We start from the raw sequence: 24,341 nt of genomic DNA, 5'->3' as shown, positions 1-24,341 counted from the left end.
CCATGTTGACCAGGATGATCTCGATCTCTTGACCTCGTGATCCACCCGCCTTGGCCTCCCAAAGTGCTGGGATTACAGGCGTGAGCCACCGCGCCCGATTATAGCCATTTTTTTCTCTCTTAACATTACATCATAGACTTTAAAAATATTTACTAATTGCGTGAAATTTTATTCATTGAATAAATGTTTTTACTCAGTCATTCCCATATGATGATGATGATATTGATTATTATTATTATTACTATTATTTCAGAGACAGGGTCTTGCTCTGTTGCCCAGGCTGGAGTGCAGTGAGCACTGGGATTATAGGTCTGAGCCACCATGCCTGGCCGGCCTGTTCCCTTATTATTGAGGGGAGTGTTTGGATTTTTTTTTTTTTTTTTCAGTGGACGACTACTGCTACACAGCAGTTGCATTATTTCCTCTTTTGCCTTCCATAGGTGATGCTGCATGAAACATCTTGCCCAATGATACATATATTTTTTACAGCTTTATTGAGATATATTTCAGATACCATAAAATTCACCCATTTAAAAGGTCCGGTTCAGGCTGAGCACAGGGACTCATGCCTGTAATCCCAGCACTTTGGGAGGCCAAGGCAGGATGATTGCTTGAGCCCTTGAGTTCAAAACCAGATTGGGCAACATAGGGAGACCATGCCTCTATTTATTAATATAGTAATAATAATAAAAAAAATCCAGTTAAGTGGTTTTAGTGTATTCACAGAATTTATCACCACAGTCTAAATTTAGAACACTTTAAGTCCTCCAGAAAGAACCACAGTACACATTGGCAGCCACTTCCCATTCCTACTGGCCCCAGGTCTCAACCCCACCCCACACCAGTCAACTGCTCATCTCCATTCTGTTTTTATTGATCTGCTTATTCTGGAAATATACATAAATAGAATAGTTCACTATGTGGTCTTTTGTGACTGGCATTTTTTACTTAGCATAATTTTTTTTAAAGACACTGCCTTGCTCTGTTGCCCAGGCTGGCATGCAGTGGCACGATTTCAGCTCACTGCCACCTCTTCCTTCCAGGATTGAGCAGTTCTCCTGCCTCACCCTTCTAAACAGCTGGGATTACAGGTGCCCACCACCACGCCCAGCTAACTTTTTTATTTTTTTGAGACAGAGTCTTGCTCTGTTCCCCAGGCTGGAATGCAGTGTCGTGATCTCGGCTCACCACAACCTCTACCTCCGGGGTTCAAGTGATTTCTCCTGCCTCAACCTCCGGAGTAGCTGAGACTACAGGTGCGCGCCACCATGCCTGGCTAATTTTTTGTATTAAAAAATTTTGTACTAAAAATACAAAAAAATTAGCCGGGCATGGTGGTACATGCTTGTAATCCCAACTACTTGGGAGGCTGAGGTAGGAGAATCGCTTGAACCTGGGAGGCGGAAATTGCAGTTAGCCGAGATTGCGCCATTGTACTCCAGCCTGGGCAACAAGAGTGAGACTCTGTCTCAAAAAAAAGAAATACATTCTTAACTCTAGTAAAATTTGCAGTCATTTAGGAGTAACCCTTAGATTATGCAATAAATATTTTATTCAGGTGATGACTAAGTCTCTACAACTAGTTATGACTGCTTTTTCTGGGTTCAAGTTTTATTTTTATTTAATGAATTTGGTTTTTTTGGGGGAGCGGGGAGACAGCCTTACTTTGTCACCCAGGTTAGAGTGTAATGTCATGATCAAGGCTCACTGCAGTCTTGACCTCCTGGGCACAAGCGATCCTCCCACTTCAGCCCTGCTAGTAGCTAGGACTACAGGCATATGTGCCACCACACCCAGCTAATTTTTTTTTTTGTGATGGAGTTTTGCTTTTGTTGCCCAGGCTGGGGTGTGGTGACGAGATCTCAGCTCACTGCAACCTCTGCCTCCCGGGTTCAAGCAATTCTCCTGCCTTAGCCTCCCAAGTAGCTAGGATTACAGGCGTGCATTACTACTCCCAGTTAATTTTGTATTTTTAGTAAAGACAGGTTTTCTCCATGTTGGTCAGGCTGATCTCGAACTCCCGACCTCAGGTGATCCGCCTGCCTTGGCCTCCCAAAGTGCTAGGATCCTGGGTGTGAGCCACTGTGCCTGCCCTTAATTTTTGGTAATTTTAGTAGAGAATGGGTTTTGCCATGTTGCCCAGGTTGGTCTTGAATTCCTGGACTCAAGCCATCTGCTTACCTTGCCCTCCCAAAATGCTGGGAGTACTGGTGTGAGCCATTGTGCTCGGCTTCTGGTTCAACTTTTATAGTTGTTTGTATAATCTTCATATAACAGTTTAAAAATTTATCTATGTGCAGTAATATTAAGTTTGGAAGTTCATTTTAATAAGGAAATGAAAGCAATGGATGCATCCTCTGAGCATGATTAGAATCTGATATAAGTGCCACATTTATAAATGTAAAACAAAATCTTTTTTTTTATATAGTTAAAAAATTTTTTTTTTTAAATAAAGACAGGGTTTCACCATGTTGGTCAGGCTGGTCTCGAACTCCTGACCTCAGGTGGTCCGCCCGCCTCAGCCTCCCAAAGTGCTGGGATTACAGGCGCAAGCCACGGCACCCGACAACAAAATCTTAAAAACAAAATTGTAATAGAGAGATAACAGAGCCAGAAATTACCTGTCATTTATCATGTTTATACTTGTTTGTCATTAATCATAAACTAAATTGATTAGCCTATTAGAACATGTCAGTTTGCTTTTTTCTCTTGAAACTAAGCTTTTTCTTTAAAACCTAAAAGAACCTCTAAATTTATGACCTATCAATGTTTATGTGCTGACAAAAATTAATGACCACAATGATTATCTAACCCTTTTAAGTGGCTTGTAATGATTAGCTTGTTTCTAATAGTGGGTGTCTTAATCCTCTGGGCTTTTATAGCACAATCTTTTTTTTTTTTTTTTTGAAGTGGAGTTTGCTGTTGTTGCCCAGGCTAGAGAACAATGGTGCGATCTAGGCTCACTGCAACCTCCGCCTCCTAGTTCAAGTGATTCTCTTACCTCAGCCTCCCAAGTAGCTGGGATTACAGGCATGTTCCACCATACCCAGCTAGTTTTTTGTATTTTTTAGCAGAGACAGGGTTTCTCCATGTTGGTCAGGCTGGTCTAGAACTCCTGACCTCAGGTGATCTGCCTGCCTAGGCTGCCCAAACTGCTGAGATTACAGGCATGAGCCACTGCACCCAGCCAGCACAACTTCTGATGTTGGTTTTGTTTTTTGTTTTTTTTTTTTTTTTTTAGATGGCGTTTTGCTTTGTTGCCCAGGCTGGAGTGCAATGGTGTGATCTTGGCTCACCTCAACCTCTGCCTCCCAGGTTCAATTGATTCTCCTGCCTCAGCCTCCCGAGTAGCTGGGATTACAGGCATGTGCCACCAAGGGCAGCTAATTTTGTAGATATTGTTTATCATATTAGGTTTTTCTTTTGTCCTGTGTTCAGCCTTCACCAGCACGGGCTTTGACCGTCACACTTCTCCAGTGTTCAGCCCTGCCAATCCAGAAAGCTCAATGGAAGACTGCCTGGCCCATCTTGGAGAAAAAGTGTCCCAGGAACTGAAAGAGCCTCTCCATAAAGCATTACACATGCTCCTGAGCCAGTGAGTTACATTGCTGAGTGGGATGTGCTTCTCTGAGTAGTCTCCGGATCTCTCATGAGCGCTGGATTGGTTAAGGCTTTGTTTAGGTGAACAGTGGCACTTATTTTGTCACTTTTCTTCACATTTTCTTAATTCGCTTTCTGAAAGCATCTGTGTGTTTCGAATGACAGTTTTGCTTTAAAGGAGTGACTTAGCTATTCCAACATAGATTTCTTAATTTGTATTTCTATGTTGAGCTATTAGGTTTTAACAAATGCTTTTACCAAGTTGTAAATACAAGCTATTTCACTTCCCCTGACCACTTTTTACTGCCATTTCCTCTAGTGGCGACATGAATATAATGGCTAGGGTTTTGTGCATTGTAATGTGGGATTAACATTATATCTGTATTTTAGAATTCTCTATTTAAAATTATATCTTTATCCCAGAAGTTGCTAAACTTTAGGGTTATACATCTGTCCATGGAACTGCTTCTACATTCCTACAGAAGGAACTTCTTTCCTAGCTGTGGTTCTGACCACATTAAAGCTAAAGGCAAGAAACTAGTAATAAGGAAAGTATTAAAATAGAACCAAATTTTTTAATATAAATATTAAAAATCAACCTGTAATCCCAGCACTTTGGGAGGCCAAGGTGGGTGGATCACCGGAGGTCAGGAGTTCGAGACCAGCCTCGGCAACATGGTGAAACCCATCTCTACTAAAAATACAAAAATTAGCGGGGCATGGTGGCAGGTACCTGTAATCCCAGCTACTTGGGAGGCTGAGGCAGGAGAATTGCTTGAACCAGGAGGTGGAGGTTGCAGTGAGCCGAGATTGCGCCACCGCACTCCAGCCTGGGCAACAGAGGGAGACTCCATCTCAAAAAAAAAAAAAAAAAAAAAAAAATTTTTTTTTTTTTTTTACTTTCATGTAAGCAAAGTATACATAGATTACCATTTGCTAGAAGAAAGAAATTTGGGTTTTAGGAGAATTTAATTTTTTTGCTGCATAGTATCATGAAATGAGCAAATGTAAAAATACTAATTACACTTAGACACTAAAATGAAATGATATTTGATAATCTCAGTACTTTGGGAGGTTCAGGTGGGAGGATTGCTTGAGGCTGGGAATTAAAGGCCAACCTAAGCAACATAGCCAGACCCTGTCTCTACAAAAATTTTTTTAAAAATTAGCTAGATGTGGTTGCATGTTCCTGTAGTCGCAGCTACTTGGGAGCTTGAGGTGGGAGGATCACTTGAGCCCAGTAGTTTGAGGCTGCAGTGAGCTATGATCACACCACTGTATCCTGCATCTTGGGCAACACAGCAAGGTCTTGTCTCTAAAAATAAACATTTAAAAAATAGTATTTGGATTTTCTTAATACACAGTAAAATTTAAATATAAATGTGGAGAGAAGTATATGGGTGTTGGGGAATGAAACTTTATACAGGAAATTTGCATTTACAGCAGTGGTTTTCAAAAAGTGTTCTGTGAAGCCTTAGGCACTGAAGTGCTGCAGGGGTCCTGAAGAAGTGATGGGTAGAGTGAGTGGATTGAGCTTATTAGGGCCTCTCCACTCTGCTCTTTAAAATTTATTTATTTATTTTAAATTTTGTGTAGAGACAGGGTCTCACTGTGTTGCCCAGACTAGTCTTATAACTCCTGACCTCAAGCAACTCTTCCACCTCAGCCTCCCCAAAGTGCTGAGATTCCAGGTGTGAGCCATTGTACTTAGCCTTATTTATTTATTTGTTTATTTTTCCACTCTTCTTAAACCAAAGCACGTGTACTTTCATATATTTTATAATCTGAGGTTACATGTAAGACTTGAAGAAAGAAATTTGCTGCTTCACTCCTCTCCCCACAAAAATTTATCGTGACTAGGAGTAAAATAACGAAGTGAATCGTGCAGACAAAAGAATCTTTTTCCAAATTTCATACAGACTTTGGGTTGGAGCAAACCATTTCACCCTTAACATTTCAGTTCTCCACTTGTTAATTTTAACTTTGTGGTATAGTATAAGCTCTTCAAAAAACAGTGTTATATAACTTTTAAAAGTATTGTTTCTAAAGTCCTTTTTATAATCTATAGGAAAAATTGATGTCGTCTTACTGCAAAATCTATTTAAAGGAGAATTGTCTTGGATGAATGTTTATTTTTTACCCAAATCTTGATAGAATTAGTTTTGAAATTGGTTATGTATCAAAGTCAGGTCTCTTTCTTTTTTCAGAAATCTAGTTTTAGAAGTTTTAAGGTCTGTTACTACTACTTGAAAATAACTAATGGATGATAAACTATATAAACTAGAAGTGTTACAAAGGTTGAAGGAATATTGTAAGGTAGAAAATACCACTGATTCCTTCAAAAGGTTTTGTTAGTGTAGGAAGTTAATGCCGAACCCTTCTTAAAAAAGAACCACAGGCCAGGCGCGGTGGCTCACGCCTGTAATCTCAGCACTTTGGGAGGCCGAGGCGGGTGGATCACGAGGTCAGGAGTTTGAGACCAGCCTGACAAACATGATGAAAACCCATCTTTACTACAAATACAAAAATTAGCTGGGCGTGGTGGTGTGCGCCGGTAATCCTAGCTACTCAGGAGGCTGAGGCAGGAGAATTGCTTGAACCTGGGAGGCGGGGTTTGCAGTGAGCTGAGATTGTGCCACTGCACTCCAGCCTGGGTGACAGAGCGAGACTCCATCTCAAAAAAAAAAAAAAAAGAACAACAGCTGTTTCAAAAAGGTATCCTGTCCTGCTCTTTTCTTCCCCGTTCTATTCTAATAGCTCACTAGGTAGGACTGGCTGTTTAGCTACTTTTCTCTGTATTCGGTTTTCTTTGAATGTTTTAATCTGCTGCATTTTTTGTGCATATATGTTTGTATATATAATATTTCAAATCATGTTTCATTCAGAAGGATGCTAAAATACTTTAGCCTGGTAGACAAACAACCAGTAAGGACAACTGTGACCCCCAGCAGCACCAAACAGTTCAGGAAAGGAAGTAAAGGGACTGATATATGCAAGTAAAGTTTCAGGGAGACTATAGGTAGGTAGACTGTGTATATCTGCTGAAGTTCAAGTTTTACATGAATCTGCTTCTTAGCCCGATGCGTCTGAAAAGTACTAGGCTCACTTTAATGGGAAGGTGATATTAGGAAGACAGTATGTGCTGTATGCATTTCGTCATTATAGAGGCCATCTCTGCTATCTCATTACCTTTCAACATCACTGTAGTATTGATTTGTTGCAGGTAAAAGAATGATATCTGTGTCTTTGGGATTCTTTTCTGAGATATCTAGACCAGTGCTATTCAGTGGAAGTCACATATAATGCAGTTAAAAACTAGCAGTGATGTAAAAAAGTAAAATAAAATTTTAATATTTCATTTAGCTCAGTACATCTAAAATATTTCATCATGTATTCAGTTCAGAAAATTATTGAGATATTTTGCGTTGTTTTTTCTTACTCTTTGAAATCTAATGTTTATATTATACTTTCAGCACACTAGCCACATTTCTAATGCTCATTAGCCACATGTAACATCTAGACACTGTCATGGCATGTGTCAGAACCCTAACTTGAAATGGGAGTAGTATAGTAGCCTGTGATACCAGATCTAACTGAGCGTGCATTCCTGCCTTGCTGCTTTCCAGCTGTGTGGGTTTGGGTTAATTTCTTACCTTTTCTGAGCTTTGGTTTCCCAATGTGTGATGTGATAATATATAATATAAAATATGAATATATAAAATGTTAAAACCTAACATAATAGGCTACCATTAAGTGGTAGCTATTATCAATCTTAAACTTTTTTTTTTGAGGCAGTCTCACCCTGTCACCCAGGCTGTAGGACAGTGGCGCAATCTCGACTCACTGCAACCTCTGCCTCCTGCGTTCAAGCAATTCTCTTGCCTCAGTCTCCTGAGTAGCTAGGATTACAGGCACCCGCCACCATGCCTGGCTAATTTTTGTATTTTTAATAGAGACGGGTTTCATCATTTTGACCAGGCTGGTCTTTCTGAACTCCTGACCTTGTGATCCACTTGCCTTGGCCTCCCAAAGTGCTGGGATGACAGGCATGAGCCACTGCACCTGGCCAATCTTAAATATTCTTAAACTTAAAGAGATCATAGGCCACAGTGGTCAGAGCAGAAAAATGCCTTTGCGGTGAGATTTTAAAACCCTACAAAAGCAAGACTGCCTCTCTCCCTCCCTTCCTTCTTTCTTCCCTTCTCCCCCCAACTTCCCTTCCCTTTCCCTTCCCCTTTCCTTCCTTTACTTCTTTTCCACTCTTTTCTTCCTTCTCTTCCTTCCCTCCTTTCCTTCCTTTCCTTCCTTCCTCCCTCCTTCCCTTCCTTTTCTTTTCCTTCCTTTCCTTCCTTCCTCCCTCCCTCCCCTTCTTCCCTTCCTTTCCTTCCTTCTTTGCTTCCTTCCCTCCCTTCCTTCCTTTCCTCATTTCCCTCCTTTCCTTCCTTTCATTCCCTTCCTTCCGTTCCTTCCTTTCTGTCTTTCTTCCTTGAGTTTTGCTCTTATTGCCCAGGCTGGATGGAGTGCAATGGTCCGATGTCGGCTCGCTGCAACCTCCACCTCCCAGGTTCAAGCCATTGCCTCAGTCTCTGGAGTAGCTGGGATTACAGGTGTGTGCCATCATGCCCAGCTAATTTTTGTATTTTTAGTAGAGATGGGGTTTCACCACGTTGGCCAGGCTGGTCTCGAACTCCTGACCTCAAGTGATCTGCTGCCTTGGCCTCCCAAAGTGCTGGGATTACAGACATCAGCCACTGTGCCTGACACATTCTTTCTTACATGTTTGTTAATACTTTGTCCAAAAGGAGGGAAGGTAAATTTTTAATCTATTAATTTTTAATTACTAGATTTTAATTAATTTTTTTCAGTTAAAAAATTTAAAAGAGGATATCATAATTTACTGCAATATTTATTTTAACTCTTGTCTCCTCAATATGAGAAGTCTTCCAATGATGTGTCCCTTTAGTTTTAAAATATTTTAGATTTTTTTGCCTTTAAAAAACGTTAACATGGGGCCGGGTGCGGTGGCTCACGCCTGTAATCCCAGCACTTTAGGAGGCCGAGGCAGGTGGATCACGAGGTTAAGAGATCAAGACCATCCTGGTCAACATGGTGAAACCCCGTCTCTACTAAAAATATAAAAAATTAGCTGGGCTTGGTGGTGCGTGCCTGTAATCCCAGCTACTCAGGAGACTGAGGCAGGAGAATTGCCTGAACCCAGGAGGCAGAGGTTGCGGTGAGCCGAGATCGCGCCATTGCACTCCAGCCTGGGTAACAAGAGCGAAACTCCGTCTCAAAAAAAAAAACAAACGTTAACATTCTGGTTTTCGTTGTACTAATGAGATCATTTTTATTTGTTATTATTTGATCCTGTATTAATAATTCACGTATTTCTTTGCAACATAAAAATTCTATCACATAAGTTCTAGGCAGTTACAAAAAAATTATTAGAATATACATTTATTTTATTAACTATTTCCCAGGCATGCATCACAGCTTATAGAATGCTTGCAAAAGTGCATACCATTGTGAAAAGTTGCGTCTTGTACAAAACAGTATGTTGAATAATCCTTGTCACTTTAGCAAAAAGTTCAACAGAGCAGTGACTGTATATTTATTCATCTGGAAATTTAGAATTTTCCTTCTTTGTGACACAGACTTTTAAAAAAATCTCTACAGGCCAGTGACATATCAGGCATTTCGGGAATGTACACTGGAGACCGCAGTTCATGCCAGCGGCTGGAATAAGGTATCAACACAATGATCTTTTCTCTTAAAGGGTTTTACTGTATCATTTACTGTGTTAATGATAAGATGTAGGAGGAATTGCTAGCGTCACGTAGCAGAAAACTGTTAGAGCTCGCTCTTTAATGCATAAATCTGTGTTAAGTGGATCTTTTTGGTTAAACTAGTTTTTTAAATTAACACTGCAAGGTTCTACTTGACTCAAAATTATGGGTTCTATAGGAGGGCCCCATCCTTTCTGTCCTGAATTTCCCATCACTTGTTCATTTCTCTGTGTTAGACATGACGTTTATCTCCAGATGGTTCTATCTTTATTAACATGTGAGTGTGTCTTGGGGGAAAAGAATAAAGACTTCACTTGGGAGGTAGCCTCTTCCTGTTCTCTTAGATGAATAACACCATTTGTGTTTTATAACTCACACAGTGTCTCATGTCACATCCCATTCTGAGCATCCCAACCATCCTTTGCAGAGACAGAATGGATTTTATTAGGTCTTGTTTATTATTTAGCTAGTTAGGTAGGTAATCAGAAAGAAAAGTTAAATAACTTCTCTAGAATCCCTTGACTAGTAAATATTGGAACCAACACTAGAGCTAAGATCTGATTCTAGGCTCTGTTTTTTTTCACTGTACATACTGCTTATCTACTATCTTAGACTGTATTATCTACTCGGCACCTTGAGAAGGCAGGGTGTAAGGGAATGCAGTATAGGGTGGCTCAGTGCAATTTGAGAAAGAAGGGCAGCCCTGAGGGATACAGTGCTGGAGATGAGAAAATTCAGAACAGTTACTTTTACAGACACCTACCTGTATTCAGAATTGTCTGTCATATGAGTCAGACCATGTGCCCTTATATACCTAATTGATGTGTATTAGGTATGTAATCAAACTTGTCTTAGCTTTGCTATGGACTGGATGTACGTCTGTGGTAGCTTCTTTTTAAAAAAAAATTTCAGCTTTTATTTTAGATTTAGGGGACGTGTACTTCCAGTTTTGTTACATGAAGCTCTCTGAATCTTAGTTTTCTCATCTGTGAAATGGGAAACAATTACAGTAGCCTTGTAAGTTTTATTAGAATTAAATGAGATAATACATGTTCAGTGCTTATTTAGCGTGTTATCTGGCACTATAACAAAGCCCAGTAAACAGCAGCTATTACATCAGCTTTAACACATGGGACCTCATTCCCAAATAGTCACTATTAATAGAGTATTCATGAGTTACCTATTGGTATATAATTTGTTAAGATACCTATTTGCCTCTTTTTTTTTTTTTTTTGGTATAAGAGAAAACATCTCTCATTTTGACATTTGAAATCGATTTTTTGTTTGAGACAGAGTCTAGCTCTGTTGCCCAGCCTAGAGTGCAGTGGCTGTGATCTTGGCTCACTGCAACCTCTGCCTCCCAGGTTTAAGCGATTCTCCTGCCTCAGCCTCCCAAGTAGCTGGGATTACAGGTGCCTGCCACCACACCCAGCTAATTTTTGTATTTTTAGTAGAGACAGGGTTTCACTGTGTTGGCTATGCTGGTCTGGAACTCCTGATTTCAAGATCCGCCCACCTCATCCTCCCAGAGTGCTGGGATTACAAGCGTGAGCCACCACGTCTGGCCTTTTTTTTTTTTTTTTAAAGACAGAATCTCACTCTTGCCCAGGCTGGAGTGCAGTGGCACGATCTTGACTCACTGCAGCCTCTGCCTCCTGGTTCAAATGATTCTCCTGCCTCAGCCTCCCGAGTAGCTGGGATTACAGGCGCCCACCACTACGCCTAGCTAATTTTTGTTGTTTTAGTAGAGACAGGGTTTCGCCAGGTTGGCCAGGCTGGTTGCAAACTCCTGACCTCGGGTGATCCTCCCACCTCAGCTTCCCAAAGTGCTGGAATAGATTTATAAAGGGCTGGATGCAGTAGCTCACACCTGTAATCCCAGCACTTTGGAAGGGTGGAGAATCACTTGAGCCCAGGAGTTCGAGACCAGCCTGGGCAACATAGCAAGATCCTGTCTCTAAAAAAAAAAAAAAAAACAGCCAGGCAGGGTGGTGTGCATCTGTATTCCCAGCTACTCAGGAGGCTGAGGTGGGAGGATGGTTTGAGCCTGGGAGGTAGAGGTTGCAGTGAGCCAAGATCGCACCACTGTATTCCAGCCTGGGCAACAGAGCCAGGCTCTGTCTCAGAAAAAAAAAGAAAAGAAAGCCCACACCTGTTAGTCGTCACTCCACCTATTAGTAGTTACTCCCCATTTCCTTTCCTGCTCCTCCCAGCCCCTGGCAACAATGACTCTACTTTCTGTCTCGATGAATTTGTCTATTCTGGACATTTCAAATAAAGGAGTAATATAATATGTGACTTAAGTCTCTTTTAATATGTAGACTTATCCTCCCTCTTTTATTCCTCTCTCTCATTTAGTTAGAAGTTATTTTTCCTGTAAACTTTTCTGCTTTCTGGATTTTATTGACTGTGTCACTGAGATGTCACTTAACATGGTCTTCTGTGTCTGTGTTTCCTTCCTGATCAGATTCAGGTTCAATCTTTTTGGCAAGAATACCTCATGGGTGGTTTTATCTATTTCCTATTGCATGCATCACACTAAGTGACATATAATATCTGTTTTTCTCCTACATTATATTTTGAAGCATGTAAATCAAAGACAAACCTAATCAATGACTTCGATACAGATAAAATTTTTAGAATATAATTTTTATTAGAACTGTTAAGTCATAGAAGGGTTAAATAGTAGATTGTAGAACAAAATATGTCACTATTATCATAAATATCCAATATAATGAAAGAGACTCTTAGAACTATAAATTAGTATGCTTCATTTCTATACCAGGAAGCTCATATATTCTTTAATAAAAGGATGATGTTACTAAATTTAAGTAGGTCTAACCTATTAGACAAAGAGAACACGTAGTGTATGAAGAGATGTCAGGAGATTAAATAACTATGTGGATAAAGGTAAGCCAGTGGAGGTTAATCTGTTTTGATGGTCAAAAATACTTTAGCATTTCATTGCAAAACCAATTGAAGAAAAAAATATATATATGATGTGGGGATTACTGTTATCCAGTAAGGAAATGACTTTTGAGAAAGAATCAAAGATAAAACTATTTGCTGACTTTTTTTAGACCTAGACAAGTGAATTGTGGAATATTTTAGGAGTGGATGCCTGGGGATCTAGTTTTGTTTTAATGTTAAAAAAATAACATGGGAGGGGGAGTACAAAATAATCAGTTGTGCAGATGATGTAAAATTATTGTGGATAGTAAAATGTGAGGTTGATGGAGGTCAGTTGTAGAATTAACTCATGGAGCTTTGTGTGTAGGATTATGGGTAAATCCTCTTAGGATTTAGCTGCTTAAAGACAATCTAAACGGTACAGTGGCCTTGGGCATCATCATACAGGTCTCTGAAGATAGCATGCCAGATAGGTAAGCCTGGCATATAGTCGCAATTTAGTGACTGTATGCAGCCTGAAAGGGAAAAATGAATCATCTGACATAGCATGTACCACCAAGAAGCATATTGCCCACCAAACAGAAAATGTCTGTCCTGGAAAATGACATTTCTGCACTGTGGTTACTTTGTTTCAAGAACGATAGTGGAATAGGGAAGATCCAGAAAAGGGAATTTAAGTGATCAAATGGATCACTTTGCATTGCAGTGGAGCAAAGGCCATATGAAAAACAGACTAAGAGAGTAGTGGATTTCAGACTGGCAGTCTAGTGAATGAGACTTTTCGCTCCTCTTCCAGGAGTAAAAAAGGATTGCAGATTTATCACTAAATTCTTACATGGTAAAATTAGGGTGTCTGCTTTTCAATATATGAAAGAGTTAAATTTGGAACAAATAATGCTAAGTAGTGTTTTATATAACAAGCATAAATTATTTACAGCTCATTTCCCCAAGAGGTAATAGAGCTTAAACATGAATAACTTGAAAAGGTTATGTTATTGTGAATTATTATGGGAAATTAGAATGTTTTGAAGTCTAGGACATCCCGGGCCTTTCAGTTGATATACAGATTAGCACCACTGGTTCATAAACCACTCCTTACCTGCTCCTACCCAAGGCAAAATATGAACAGATTTTGGTTTGTTTAATTGTATAAGTTTTCCTATTGTTGAAATGCCTAATGTATTATTCTTTATAGCCCTATACTACTCCATCAGTGTAAAGGAGTTTTCAATATATTTTGGGCTGGAGTGCCTTTCGAATGTCAAGAAGTAAAGATATTATGTGTTTGTTGCATTCTTCCTTTCAGACTTTGACAGAGATTCCCTCAGGGCTGCTTTCTTTTCCTTTCTTTAAAAGCCAGGGAATGTTAGTATGAAATATAAACTCATTGTGTTTTGTTTGTCCTCCTGCAGAAGTATTTTGTCGTCCCTCAGTTATTTCCTTAGCAGTCTACTGATAAGGAACTGGGATTGGTTTAATTTCCTTTTGCATTCCTTTTCCAGGCATATGGACCTTGATGTTTTAGACAAAAGAGGCTGCATGCAGATGACTAGCTGAATAGTTTTTTCCAATATGCAATTTTTTTTAAAGGAAGACGGGGACTCTAGTTAGTTTCTGACATTTTGACGACTTTTAAGTATTGAGTCACACAGTTATTAGGTATAGATTTTAATGGCATCTTTTATGTTTGACTTTTGATGACTTTTACAAGATAGCTCTTAATTTTTAAAAGTTCTTAATTTAAAATAATAAAAGCACATGGTACAAAATGCAAAAAAGCACAGAAAGATATGCTTTGAAAAATAAAAGTTTTCTCTTTCCTTTGTTGCCAGTCACCTAGTTCCCCTCCTTTTAGGCAACCATTATTACCAGTTTCTCGTGTATTTTTCCGGAGTTACTGTAGGATTATATAAATATATATATGTGTGTATGTTTTTATTACACAAATGGTACTGTACTATCTATCTTGCCTTTTTTCACTTAAAGTAAATCCTAGTGATTGAGTAGTGAGCAATCTAATTCTTTTTAACAGCTGCATATTTTACTGGATGACCATAATTTATTTAACTAGTCCCTGCTGGGTTGTTTTTCTAGTTTTCTGCTATTATAAATAGTGCTGGGCCGGGCGTGGTGGATGATGAGGTCAGGAGTTGGAGCCCAGCCTGACCAACATAGTAAAACCCCGTCCCTACTAAAAATACAAAAAATTAGCTGGGCCTGGTCGTGGGTGCCTGTAATCTCAGCTATTTGGAAGGCTGAGGCAGGAGAATCGCGTGAACCTAGGAGGCAGAGGTTGGAGTGAGCCGAAATTGCGCCACTGCACTCCAGCCTGGGCGACAATGTGAGACTCCGTCTCAAAAAAATATATTAAAAAAACAATGCTTCAGGCTGGGCATGGTGGCACACGCCTATAATCCCAGCACTTTGTGAGGCCAAGTCGGGCAGATAATTTCAGGCCAGGAGTTTGAGACCAGCCTGGCCAACGTGGTGAAACCCCATCGCTACTAAAAATACAAAAATTACCCAGGCATCATGGTGCATACCTGTAATCCCAGCTACTCAGGAGGCTGAGCAGAGAATCACTTGAACCTGGGAGGCAGAGGCGGCAGTGAGCTGAGATTGTGCCACTGCATTCCAGCCTGGGTGAAAGAGTGAGACTCCATCTCAAAAAAAAAAAAATTAATTAATTAATAATGCATTAGTGAATTTCCTTCTATATTTCTCACACACATATGCACACACACGCCTAATTATTTTCGATAACTATTTCTACCTTCCTATTGTATAAAACCTACATGCAGTATTCAGCAAAATCCTAATAGAAGTTACTGTTTTATTTCCTTTATATAATGAAAATAAAATGTCATAATGATGTATCTAAGTATAATTTTCTAGTAGTTGAACATATAAAACACATGATAAGAATTTTGGTATTTTTTTTTATTCTCTCATCTTTGCATTGAAGATTTTGGTGCCTCTGGTTTTGCTGCGACAGATGCTTTTGGAGTTGACAAGGCGTGGTCAAGAATCTTTGAGTGCACTGCTGAAGTTTGGTGTGACATATCTAGAAGACTATTCGGCAGAGTACATCATTCAGCAAGGTGGCTGGGTATGAGCTGTTATACATTAAAAATATTTTCTTTAAAAAAAATTAGGTTCATTGTTGTTGTTGTTGTTTTTCTTAAGAGACGGGTTCTTGCTGTGTTACCCGGGCTGGAGTGCAGTGTCTAGTTGCAGGCACTGTCATGGCAGGCCTCAGTCTCAAACTCCTGGGCTCAGGTGATACTGCTTCAGGTCCTGAATAGCCAGGAGTACAGGCTGGGACTATAGGTGCCAACCACTGTGCCATGCTCTATGCCATACTTTTTGATATGTAATTATTATTTTTGTTCAGTTATTTTTAAATTTGCCTTGTGTATTCTTTAACCCCTGAATTACTTAGAAATGTATTTTTAAATTTCCAAATATTTACAAGTTTTAAAATTTTGTTTTCAATTACTAATTTAATTCTGTTTCATCAGAAAGCATAGCCATCATGGCATTGAAACTTGAGTTATGACCTACTATCATGATCAGCTAGAAAATATATATTATATAGGGCTGGGCCCAGTGGTGCACACCTGTAATCCCAGTGCTTTGGGAGGCTGAAGCAGGTAGATCACTTGAGGTCAGGAGACCAGTCTGATCAACATGATGAAATCCCATCTCTACTAAAAAATACAAAAAATTAGCCAGGCCTGGTGGCATGTGCCTGTAATCCCAGTTACTTGGGAGGCTGAGGCAAGAGAATCACTGGAACCCGGGAGACAGAAGCTGCAGTGAGCTGAGATTGCACCACTGCACTCCAGCCTGGGCAACAGAGCAGCAGCAACAACAACAAATACATATTTTTGTTATATATATAATATGTATTATATACTATAATATATATAATATGTATTATATATTTTATGTGTTTAATATATAATATATATAGTTTATGTGTGTTTTAGGAGAATGTATATTCTTTTTTTTTTTTTTTTTTTTTGAGGCGGAGTGTCGCTGTTGTTACCCAGACTGGAGTGCAATGGTGCGATCTCGGCTCACTGCAACCTCCGCCTCCTGGCTTCAAACAATTCTCCTGTCTCAGCCTCCCGAGTAGCTGGGATTACAGGCGTGCACCACCACGCCCAGCTAATTTTTGTATTTTTAGTAGAGATGGGGTTTCACCTTGTTGACCAGGATGGTCTCGATCTCTTGACCTCGTGATCCACCCGCCTCGGCCTCCCAAAGTACTGGGATTATAGGCGTGAGCCACTGCACCCAGCGAGAATGTATATTCTCTAATTGTTGGTGTAGGTCTGTACATGTCCATTCACATTTAATCAGTCTTAATCATTATGTGGTTTAAATCTTTCAATCATTTCCAATTTTTTTGTCTAATTATTTACTAAGAGAGGCATGTTCAGATTTGCTAGGATGGTAGTAGATTTTCCATTTTCCCTTTAGTTCTGTCAATTATAGGTGACTAAAAGTTATAATTGTCAACCCTTGGCGAATTGAACGTTTTGTTTTTACAGTTATGGTCTTCATCTTTAAAACGGGTTTTGTGTTTTTTTTTGTCCTAAAGTCTATTATTTTTTTCTTTTTAAATCATCCAACCCCAAATGTCAAATATCCCTTTGATATTAAAGGATATCTTTAATTTCTCTCAATAGTACTTGGTAGTTTTTAATGTAGAGGTATTGCACAATATGGGCTTCTTTCCACATCATACTTAAAAATGTACTGTTTCTTTCTTTTTTTTGAGACAGAGTCTCAGTCTGTCGCCAGGCTCGAGTACAGTGGTGCAGCCTTGGCTCACTGCAACCTCCACCTCCTGGGTTCAGGCGATTCTCCTGCCTCAGCCTCCCGAGTAGCTGGGACTACAGGCATGCGCCACCATACCCAGCTAATTTTTGTACTTTTAGTAGAGATGGGTTTTACCATGTTGCCCAGGATGCCTCGTGATCCGCCTGCATCGGCCTCCCAAAGTGCTGGGATTACAGGCATGAGGCACCATGCCCGGCATCTTTTTTTATTTTTATTTTAAAATATTTATTATTTGGCCAGGCATGGTGGCTCATGCCTGTACTCACAGCACTTTGGGAGGCCAAGGTGGGTGGATCACGAGGTCAAGAGATTGAGACCATCCTGGCCAACATGATGAAACCCCATCCCTACTAAAATACAAAAATTAGCTGAGTGTGGTGGTGGGTGCCTGTAGTCCCAGCTACTCGGGAGGCTGAGGCAGGAGAATTGCTTGAACCTGGGAGGTGTAGGTTGCAGTGAGTCGAGATTGTGCCATTGCACTCCAGCCTGGCGCCTGGCAACAGAGCAAAACTCTGTCTCCAAAAAAAAAAAAATCTTTTTTTTTTTTTTTTTTTTTTTAAATAAAAAGAGACAGGGTCTTTCTGTGTTACCCAGGATGGTCTCAAACTCCTGAGCTCAAGCAGTCTTCCTGCCTTGGCTTCCCAAAGTGCTAGGATTACAGGTGTGAGCCACCATGCCTGGCCATATTTCTTTTTTTATAGTAGCCAAATAGTATGGATGAATCCTATATTTTTCAAAACGTTCCTAAGGGATTGAAGACTGTTTGAAATCCTTCTGTATTAAAAATTACATTAATGAAAATCCTTTCCAGATAAATGTATATGTTTGAGACCGATTATAGCTTCTGCTTAGGATTTCATGGTTTTTTTCTTTCTTACCTCAACTGAATCTTCCCTTTCTCCCTCCCTCTTTCCCTCCCTTCCTCCTTCTCTTTTGTGCCTCCCTCCCTCCTTCTGTTCCTCCCTCCTCTTATTCTTTAAAATATCAGTATATCTATCCCAGCATTTGTATCTATATCTTAGTTTATCTTTTTATTTCAACTTATCTTGTGCCAAGCAGTCATTCATCAGTCAGCCATGTATTGAGCGCCTGCTACATACTGTGCCCTGTTCTAGGTTCTGAGTAGAAAGCTGTCAGCAGAGCGTTTCCTTGGCCCAAGAGAGATGACACTCTAATGAACAGAGACCACAATGAAGAGATGTAGTACATCAGGTGGTGATATGTGCTGTGAAAACAAGGCAGGGAGACATACATGATGTAGGGGTGAGAGCGTTTACGTTACTCGGGAGGCTGCACTGAGGAAATGACATTTATGCGGACTTTACTCATCTCCTTGGTTTAATCTCACTGTTTATTATTTTAGTCACTTCTCTTCCATTCCCGATCTGGGTTTTTTTTTTTCCTTTCATTCTTTGGGCTTAGAAGTATTTTTTACATTTATTTGTTGTAATTTGCCCAACAGAGAATGCTTTTCATAAAGTTAACTACACATTATTGTGTTTTAGCCACTATGCATCTGAGGGTTTAATTTTTTTTTTTTTTTTGAGACGGAGTTTTGCTCTTGTTACCCAGGCTGGAGTGCAATGGTGCGATCTTGACTCACCGCAACCTCCGCCTCCTGGGTTCAGGCAATTCTCCTGCCTCAGCCTCCTGAGTAGCTGGGACTACAGGCACGCGCCACCATGCCCAGCTAATTTTTGTATTTTTAGTAGAGACAGGGTTTCACTTTGTTGACCAGGATGGTCTCGATCTCTTGACCTCGTGATCCACCTGCCTCAGCCTCCCAAAGTGCTGGGATTACAGGCATGAGCCACCGCGCCCGGCGAGTTTAATTTTTTAAAAGTAAATTTAATTACTGTGGATGTTAATATCGAACATAATAGGTTTATGTGCTTGGTAAATGCTTACTGAATAAAATCCTGAGCATTTGTCTTAGGAAAGTAAAAATATTTTTTGAGCTGTTCTTAAAAATAAGAATTATTGTGGTCTTTCTACTTTAGTACTTTTTAAAAACTTTGGCCAGGGTTGTGTGTGGCTTGTGCGATAGCCAGGAGGCATCCTAGGTTCATTGCTACTTGTCCTGTGTGGTGCTTTACAACTAAGGAAGAAAAATGCAGGGAATATTATGTATTCCTTGTTGACTTTCAGTTTTCTTACGATGTAGTGCATCCAGGTTTGTTTGGTGAATAATAAGTTGAATAATAAGTATATTATTCATCTCCAGTATTTGTGCTAAAAGAAAAGATCCACTGCACGGATAACTAGTTCATTAATATTTCTTTTTTTTGAAACAGTCTTTCTCTGTCATCCAGGCGTGAGTGCAGTGGTGCAATCGCAGCCCACTCCAGCCTCCGCCTCCCAGGTTCAGGCTATTGTTGTGCTTCAGCCTTCCGAGTAGCTGGGATTACAGGTGTGCACCACCATGACCAGCTAATTTTTGTATTTTTAGTAGAGATAGGGTTTCACCATGTTGGCCAGGCTGGTCTGAAACTCCTGGCCTCAAGTGATCCACCTGCTTAGGCCTCCCAAAGTGCTGGGATTACAGGTGTGAGCCACTGCACTTGGCCTTATTTATTGCTGAAGGCCAATTTGCTGCCCATCAGAAGCATATGCAATGTGAGAGGGCAAAAGGCAGACTGTGGCTTCATTAATATTTCAAATGTGTTTTTATTTCTAAATTTGAATGCCCAATCTGTATTTTACATTGTCTGGTCCAAGCTCTCCATTTGCTTGTGTTTAAAAACTAAGAGCGAAACTCTGTCTCAAAAAAAAAACCTAAAATATTGCTCTCACTTTTTTTTTTTTGAGATTGAGTCTCACTCTGTTGCCCAGGCTGGAGTGCAGTGGTGCGATCTCGGCTCACTGCAACCTCTGCTTCCTGGGTTCAAGCAATTCCCCTGCCTCAGCCTCCTTAGTAGCTGGGACTACAGGCACGTGCTGCCATGCCTGACTAATTTTTTGTATTTTTAGTAGAGATAGGGTTTCACTGTGTTAACCAGGATGGTCTCAATCTTCTGACCTTATAATCTGCCTGCCTCAGCCTCCCAAAGTGTTGGGATTACAGGCGTGAAGGATATTGCTTTTTTATGCTAGTTGGTAAAAATGTACTCTGTGACACAAGCTGTCAGCATGAATCTCCTTAAGGTACTTTCTGTTGAACATTACATTGACAGCTCTTAAAACCCTTCCAGAAGAGAATCATTTGACCACATGATCTTGCGTGTCTGTTATATAATGCCTGTAGTATGATTTCCATGGGGAATGTATTTGTCTTTAGTCACTTGAACACAACATCAAGTGAAACAAACTGCCTAGCTCTCAAAGTGCAGCTACTTTTGAAAACCTGCAGCAGAGGAGGTGGTGCCAGCAGCCATAATCTGTTGGATGAATGGAGTGATAGCACGTAGTCAGTTAGGAACAGGCAGGTTTTGGGCATATAGATTTGAAGGAGAAAAATAATATTTTGTTTTCTGAATTATTAACAGAAATGGCCAGGACTTAGAGACAGGGTCTTGCTTTGTTGCCCTGGCTGGAGTACCATGGCGTGATCATGGCTCATAGCAGTCTCGACTTCCTGGATTCAAGTGATCCTTTCACCTCAGCCTCCCTAGTAGCTGGGACCACAAGTGTGCATGCACTACCACACTTGGCTTATTTTTCACAGAGAGAGAGCTTCACTATGTTGCTCAAGCTGGTCTCAAACTCCTGGCCTCAAGCAATCCCCCCCAACTTGGCCTCCCAAAGTGCTGGAATTACAGGCATGAGCTACCTTGCCCAGCCTGTTTTTCTCTTTCTAGCTTGTTTTTTTTTTTCCACCCTGCCTTTTTACCCAGAGAATGATGAATTGAGAAAAGGATTGGAAATCACAAAATGATGTGTTTCTTGCCCCCCTGCTCTGCCAAATACTAACCCTGTGTTTTGGGGAGGATTCATTTAATTTCTCTGAGCCTCAGTTTCAACTACAAAAAGGGAAGAAAGAGCTTCTCTATCTCACAAAAATAATGATGTGAAAGTGTTTTGTGAAAATGTTGCATTTTTATAAATGTCAGGTTTTCACTTGCATCCCTGAAGAATCTGGGGTTTTTCCCCCTCTCTTTAAGTCTGATCACTCTTAGTTTCAGTTCTGACTTTTATTTGCCCTGCAGCCCAGTGAGGGCACAGACTGGCTCATGTGCCGTGATTCTGCCTGAGTCATCCTTGCTCCCTCCCTCCTCGTTCTCTCTCTCATTTCCTGGCTTGTGTTTGCTACGTTAGAAGTAAGTCTGTCTCCTGGAAAGGGCAGAGCAAGTCCACTGTGGTAAGGCTTGTATTTTATTTTCTCCATCATCACTTACAAACTAAATACTTCTGTGAAATATTTAGTTTTAGATTACATAAAAGATTATTGGAGGAAATGTCATTTAATGTCTATTGTAATATTTAAGTATTTTGAATAAAATTAATCTTCGTCATTTTCTTTTGCTATGAAGCTTCTGATTTTAGAACAGGTTTCTGTTTGTTTAATCTAGGATATTTAAAGACTCTTGGAAGCTTCTAGGTTAATCATTTGTTAGAACAGTTTTCATATTGTGGGAGATGACACATGGGAGGTGATCTGAAATCCATGAAGTGGGTTGCAGCTAAAATCAATTTAGTCTAGTAAGAGTAAGTACTGTTTTGGGAAATCTGCTTGCTGCATAGGTGGGTGTGGATGTTTACTGTGTTGTATTCTGAAATGTCTTTTTTATGGATCTTTCTCATCATGTTGGGTGGAAAATTACTTCTCTATAATTTCTTCAACACTCTCCATTTTAGGTTAATAGTGATCTGAGAGGCATTTGGTTATAAGGGTCCAAAGCAGTGATCTGTTTCCATTTTGTAACTTCGAGGGTTTTATGTCAGTGGAGCCAAAGATGGATACTTCCAACAATACAAATATTTGGTATTAATAACGATTTAGATTGTCAGGATGGTTCTAAGACTACTTGTAGATGTTATTCCAACAGAAGTTGTAAGTATATTATCCAAAACAGCGCTTTTTCTTGAGGGTTAGGTATAGAAAGTCCGAGAAGCAATGCTAGAGGTCAGTTGGCATATATCTTAAGGGAACTGAGTCCTTAGGTGAGTTTGCCAATGTAGATGGGCTTTGAAATTTTGCCAGAGCATCTTTAAATGGAAAAGTTAAGTCCATAGGAACTCAGCTTAGCAGCAGCTATGACTCAAAAGGTAAAATGTTGCTTGATTTGGCAGAATATTTTGTAATTGATGTGACCCCCTGCCCCCACCAAATGAAACAAAAAATACAATCAATATAGACATCACAATGCAGCCAATGTTTGGAATAGTTCTTGGAGCGAATGTTAACCTGATCTTTACTTAGTTCCTACCACTAGAGTTAAGTTATGTTTGTATTTTATTTTATATTTATTTTGGTATATTCTTTTATTTAGTTTTTTTCTTAGTTCCTACCACCAAAGCAAAGTTATATTTATGTTTTATTTTACATTTATTTTGACATATTCCTTTTATTTACGTATGTTTCTTCTCTGCTTCCCTTTTTAATTGAAGAGTTCCATGCATGTATCTTTGTGTGTTTGCTTGAAAAAAACACCAAGAATAACATGTTCTGTCTATGAATACTCTGGCTGTTAACTCAGAAGGCACTGTATTGTAGAAGGAAAAGCAGCAGAAGGGAATCAGGGGACCTCAGCCTAAGAGGTACGACAGCATAGTTGGTGAAAATATGGGCCCTGGAGGCAAGCTGCCTGGGCTCGAGTCTGAGCTTTATTACTTTGAGAAGACTGCTTATCTTCTTTACTTGTTTTGGTTTTCTTGTCTGTGAAATGGAAATAATAATAATCCTCTCATAGCATTGTCATGAGGTTTAAACAGATTAATTTAAGTGAAGTCTTTAGAAGGGCACATGATAAGAGTTATGTAAGGGTTACCAATTGTTGCTATCCAATTTGTCATAGCGAGCTAAGGGACCTTAGGCAAGTTACTCAACCCTTCTGGCTTCATTTATTTAAAAACAAAAAGGACACAGTGCTTTGCTTCTTTGCGCATAGGTAAACTCATGGTTGATCCCAGCTAGTTTCATATTTTTGAGCCCTCGAAATTACTCCTTTGCATTTTATGTCAGTGAAGCCAAAGAGATAAATACTCTCAACAACACAATTATTTTGTGCTAAAAAGGATTTAAGATTGTCAGAATGGTTCCGAGACTACTTGTAGATGTTATTCTTCTATGATAAGTTGTAAATAATATATCATCCCAAACAGCTCTTTTTCTTTTAGTGAAAGCCTGTTCTTCATTATGATAGTAATTATTATTATTAATTATTATTATTATTTTTCCTGAGACAGAGTCTTGCTCTGTCCCCCTGGCTAGAGTGCAGTGGCGGGATCTCAGCTCACTTCACTCTGCCTCTGGGTTCAAGCAGGGGTCTCAGCCCACTGCAACCTCCGCCTCTGGGTTCAAGCAATTCTCCTGCCTCAGCCTTCTGAGTAGCTAGGACTACAGGTGTGTGCTACCACGCCCAGCTAATTTTTGTATTTTTAGTAGAGATGGGGTTTTATCGTGTTGGCCAGGATGGTCTCGAACTCCTGACCTTGTGATCCGCCTGCCTCAGCCTCCCAAAGTGTTGGATTATAGCCGTGAGGCACTGTACCCGGCTTATGATAGTAATTAATAACAGAGGCTTCAGCCCGGTGACATGGCAAAACCCTGTTTCTACAAAAAATACAAAATTTAGGCCAGAAACTGGCTCACACCTGTAATCCCAACACTTTGGGAGACCGAGGTGGGCAGATCACTTGAGGTTTGGAGTTCAAGACCAGCCTGGCCAACATGGCGAAACCCCGTCTCTACTAAAAATATAAAAATTAGCTGGGCATGGTGACATACGGCTATAATCCCAGCTACTTGGGAGGCTGAGGCAAGAGAATTGCTTGAACCCAGGAGGCAGAGGTTGCAGTGAGCCAAAATCACGTCACTCCACTCAAGCGTGGGTGACACAGAGATACTCTGTCTCAGGAAAAATAAAAATAGGAAAATTAGCCAGGCATGGTGGTGGGTTCCTCTAATTTCAACTACTCAGTGGGGCTGAGGCAGGAAAATCGCTTGAACCCAGAAGCAGAGGTTGCAGTGAGCCAAGATCGTGCTACTATACTGCAGCCTGGGCAACAGAGTGAAACTCTATCTTTCTCAGAACT

At 40.1% G+C, this 24,341-nt stretch overlaps 1 protein-coding gene across 1 annotated transcript in view; it reads left to right on the top strand.

The window, feature by feature from the left end:
• The window catches only part of BCL2L13 (BCL2 like 13), a 92,501-nt gene that overhangs the window by 50,180 nt on the left and 17,980 nt on the right, over nucleotides 1–24,341 (top strand). The window contains 3 exon segments of the mRNA XM_021673952.2: nucleotides 3,439–3,595; nucleotides 9,277–9,346; nucleotides 15,262–15,405. Of these exon segments, the coding sequence (XP_021529627.2) occupies nucleotides 3,439–3,595; nucleotides 9,277–9,346; nucleotides 15,262–15,405 (371 nt within the window).

Source organism: Aotus nancymaae, unplaced genomic scaffold (genome assembly GCF_030222135.1).
Source record: "Aotus nancymaae isolate 86718 unplaced genomic scaffold, 86718_ANA_hifiasm-v0.15.2.pri h1tg000049l, whole genome shotgun sequence".
Lineage (NCBI taxonomy): Eukaryota > Metazoa > Chordata > Mammalia > Primates > Aotidae > Aotus > Aotus nancymaae.
Note: the sequence above shows the minus strand (reverse complement) of the source record. Positions and strands in the feature narration are given on the sequence as shown.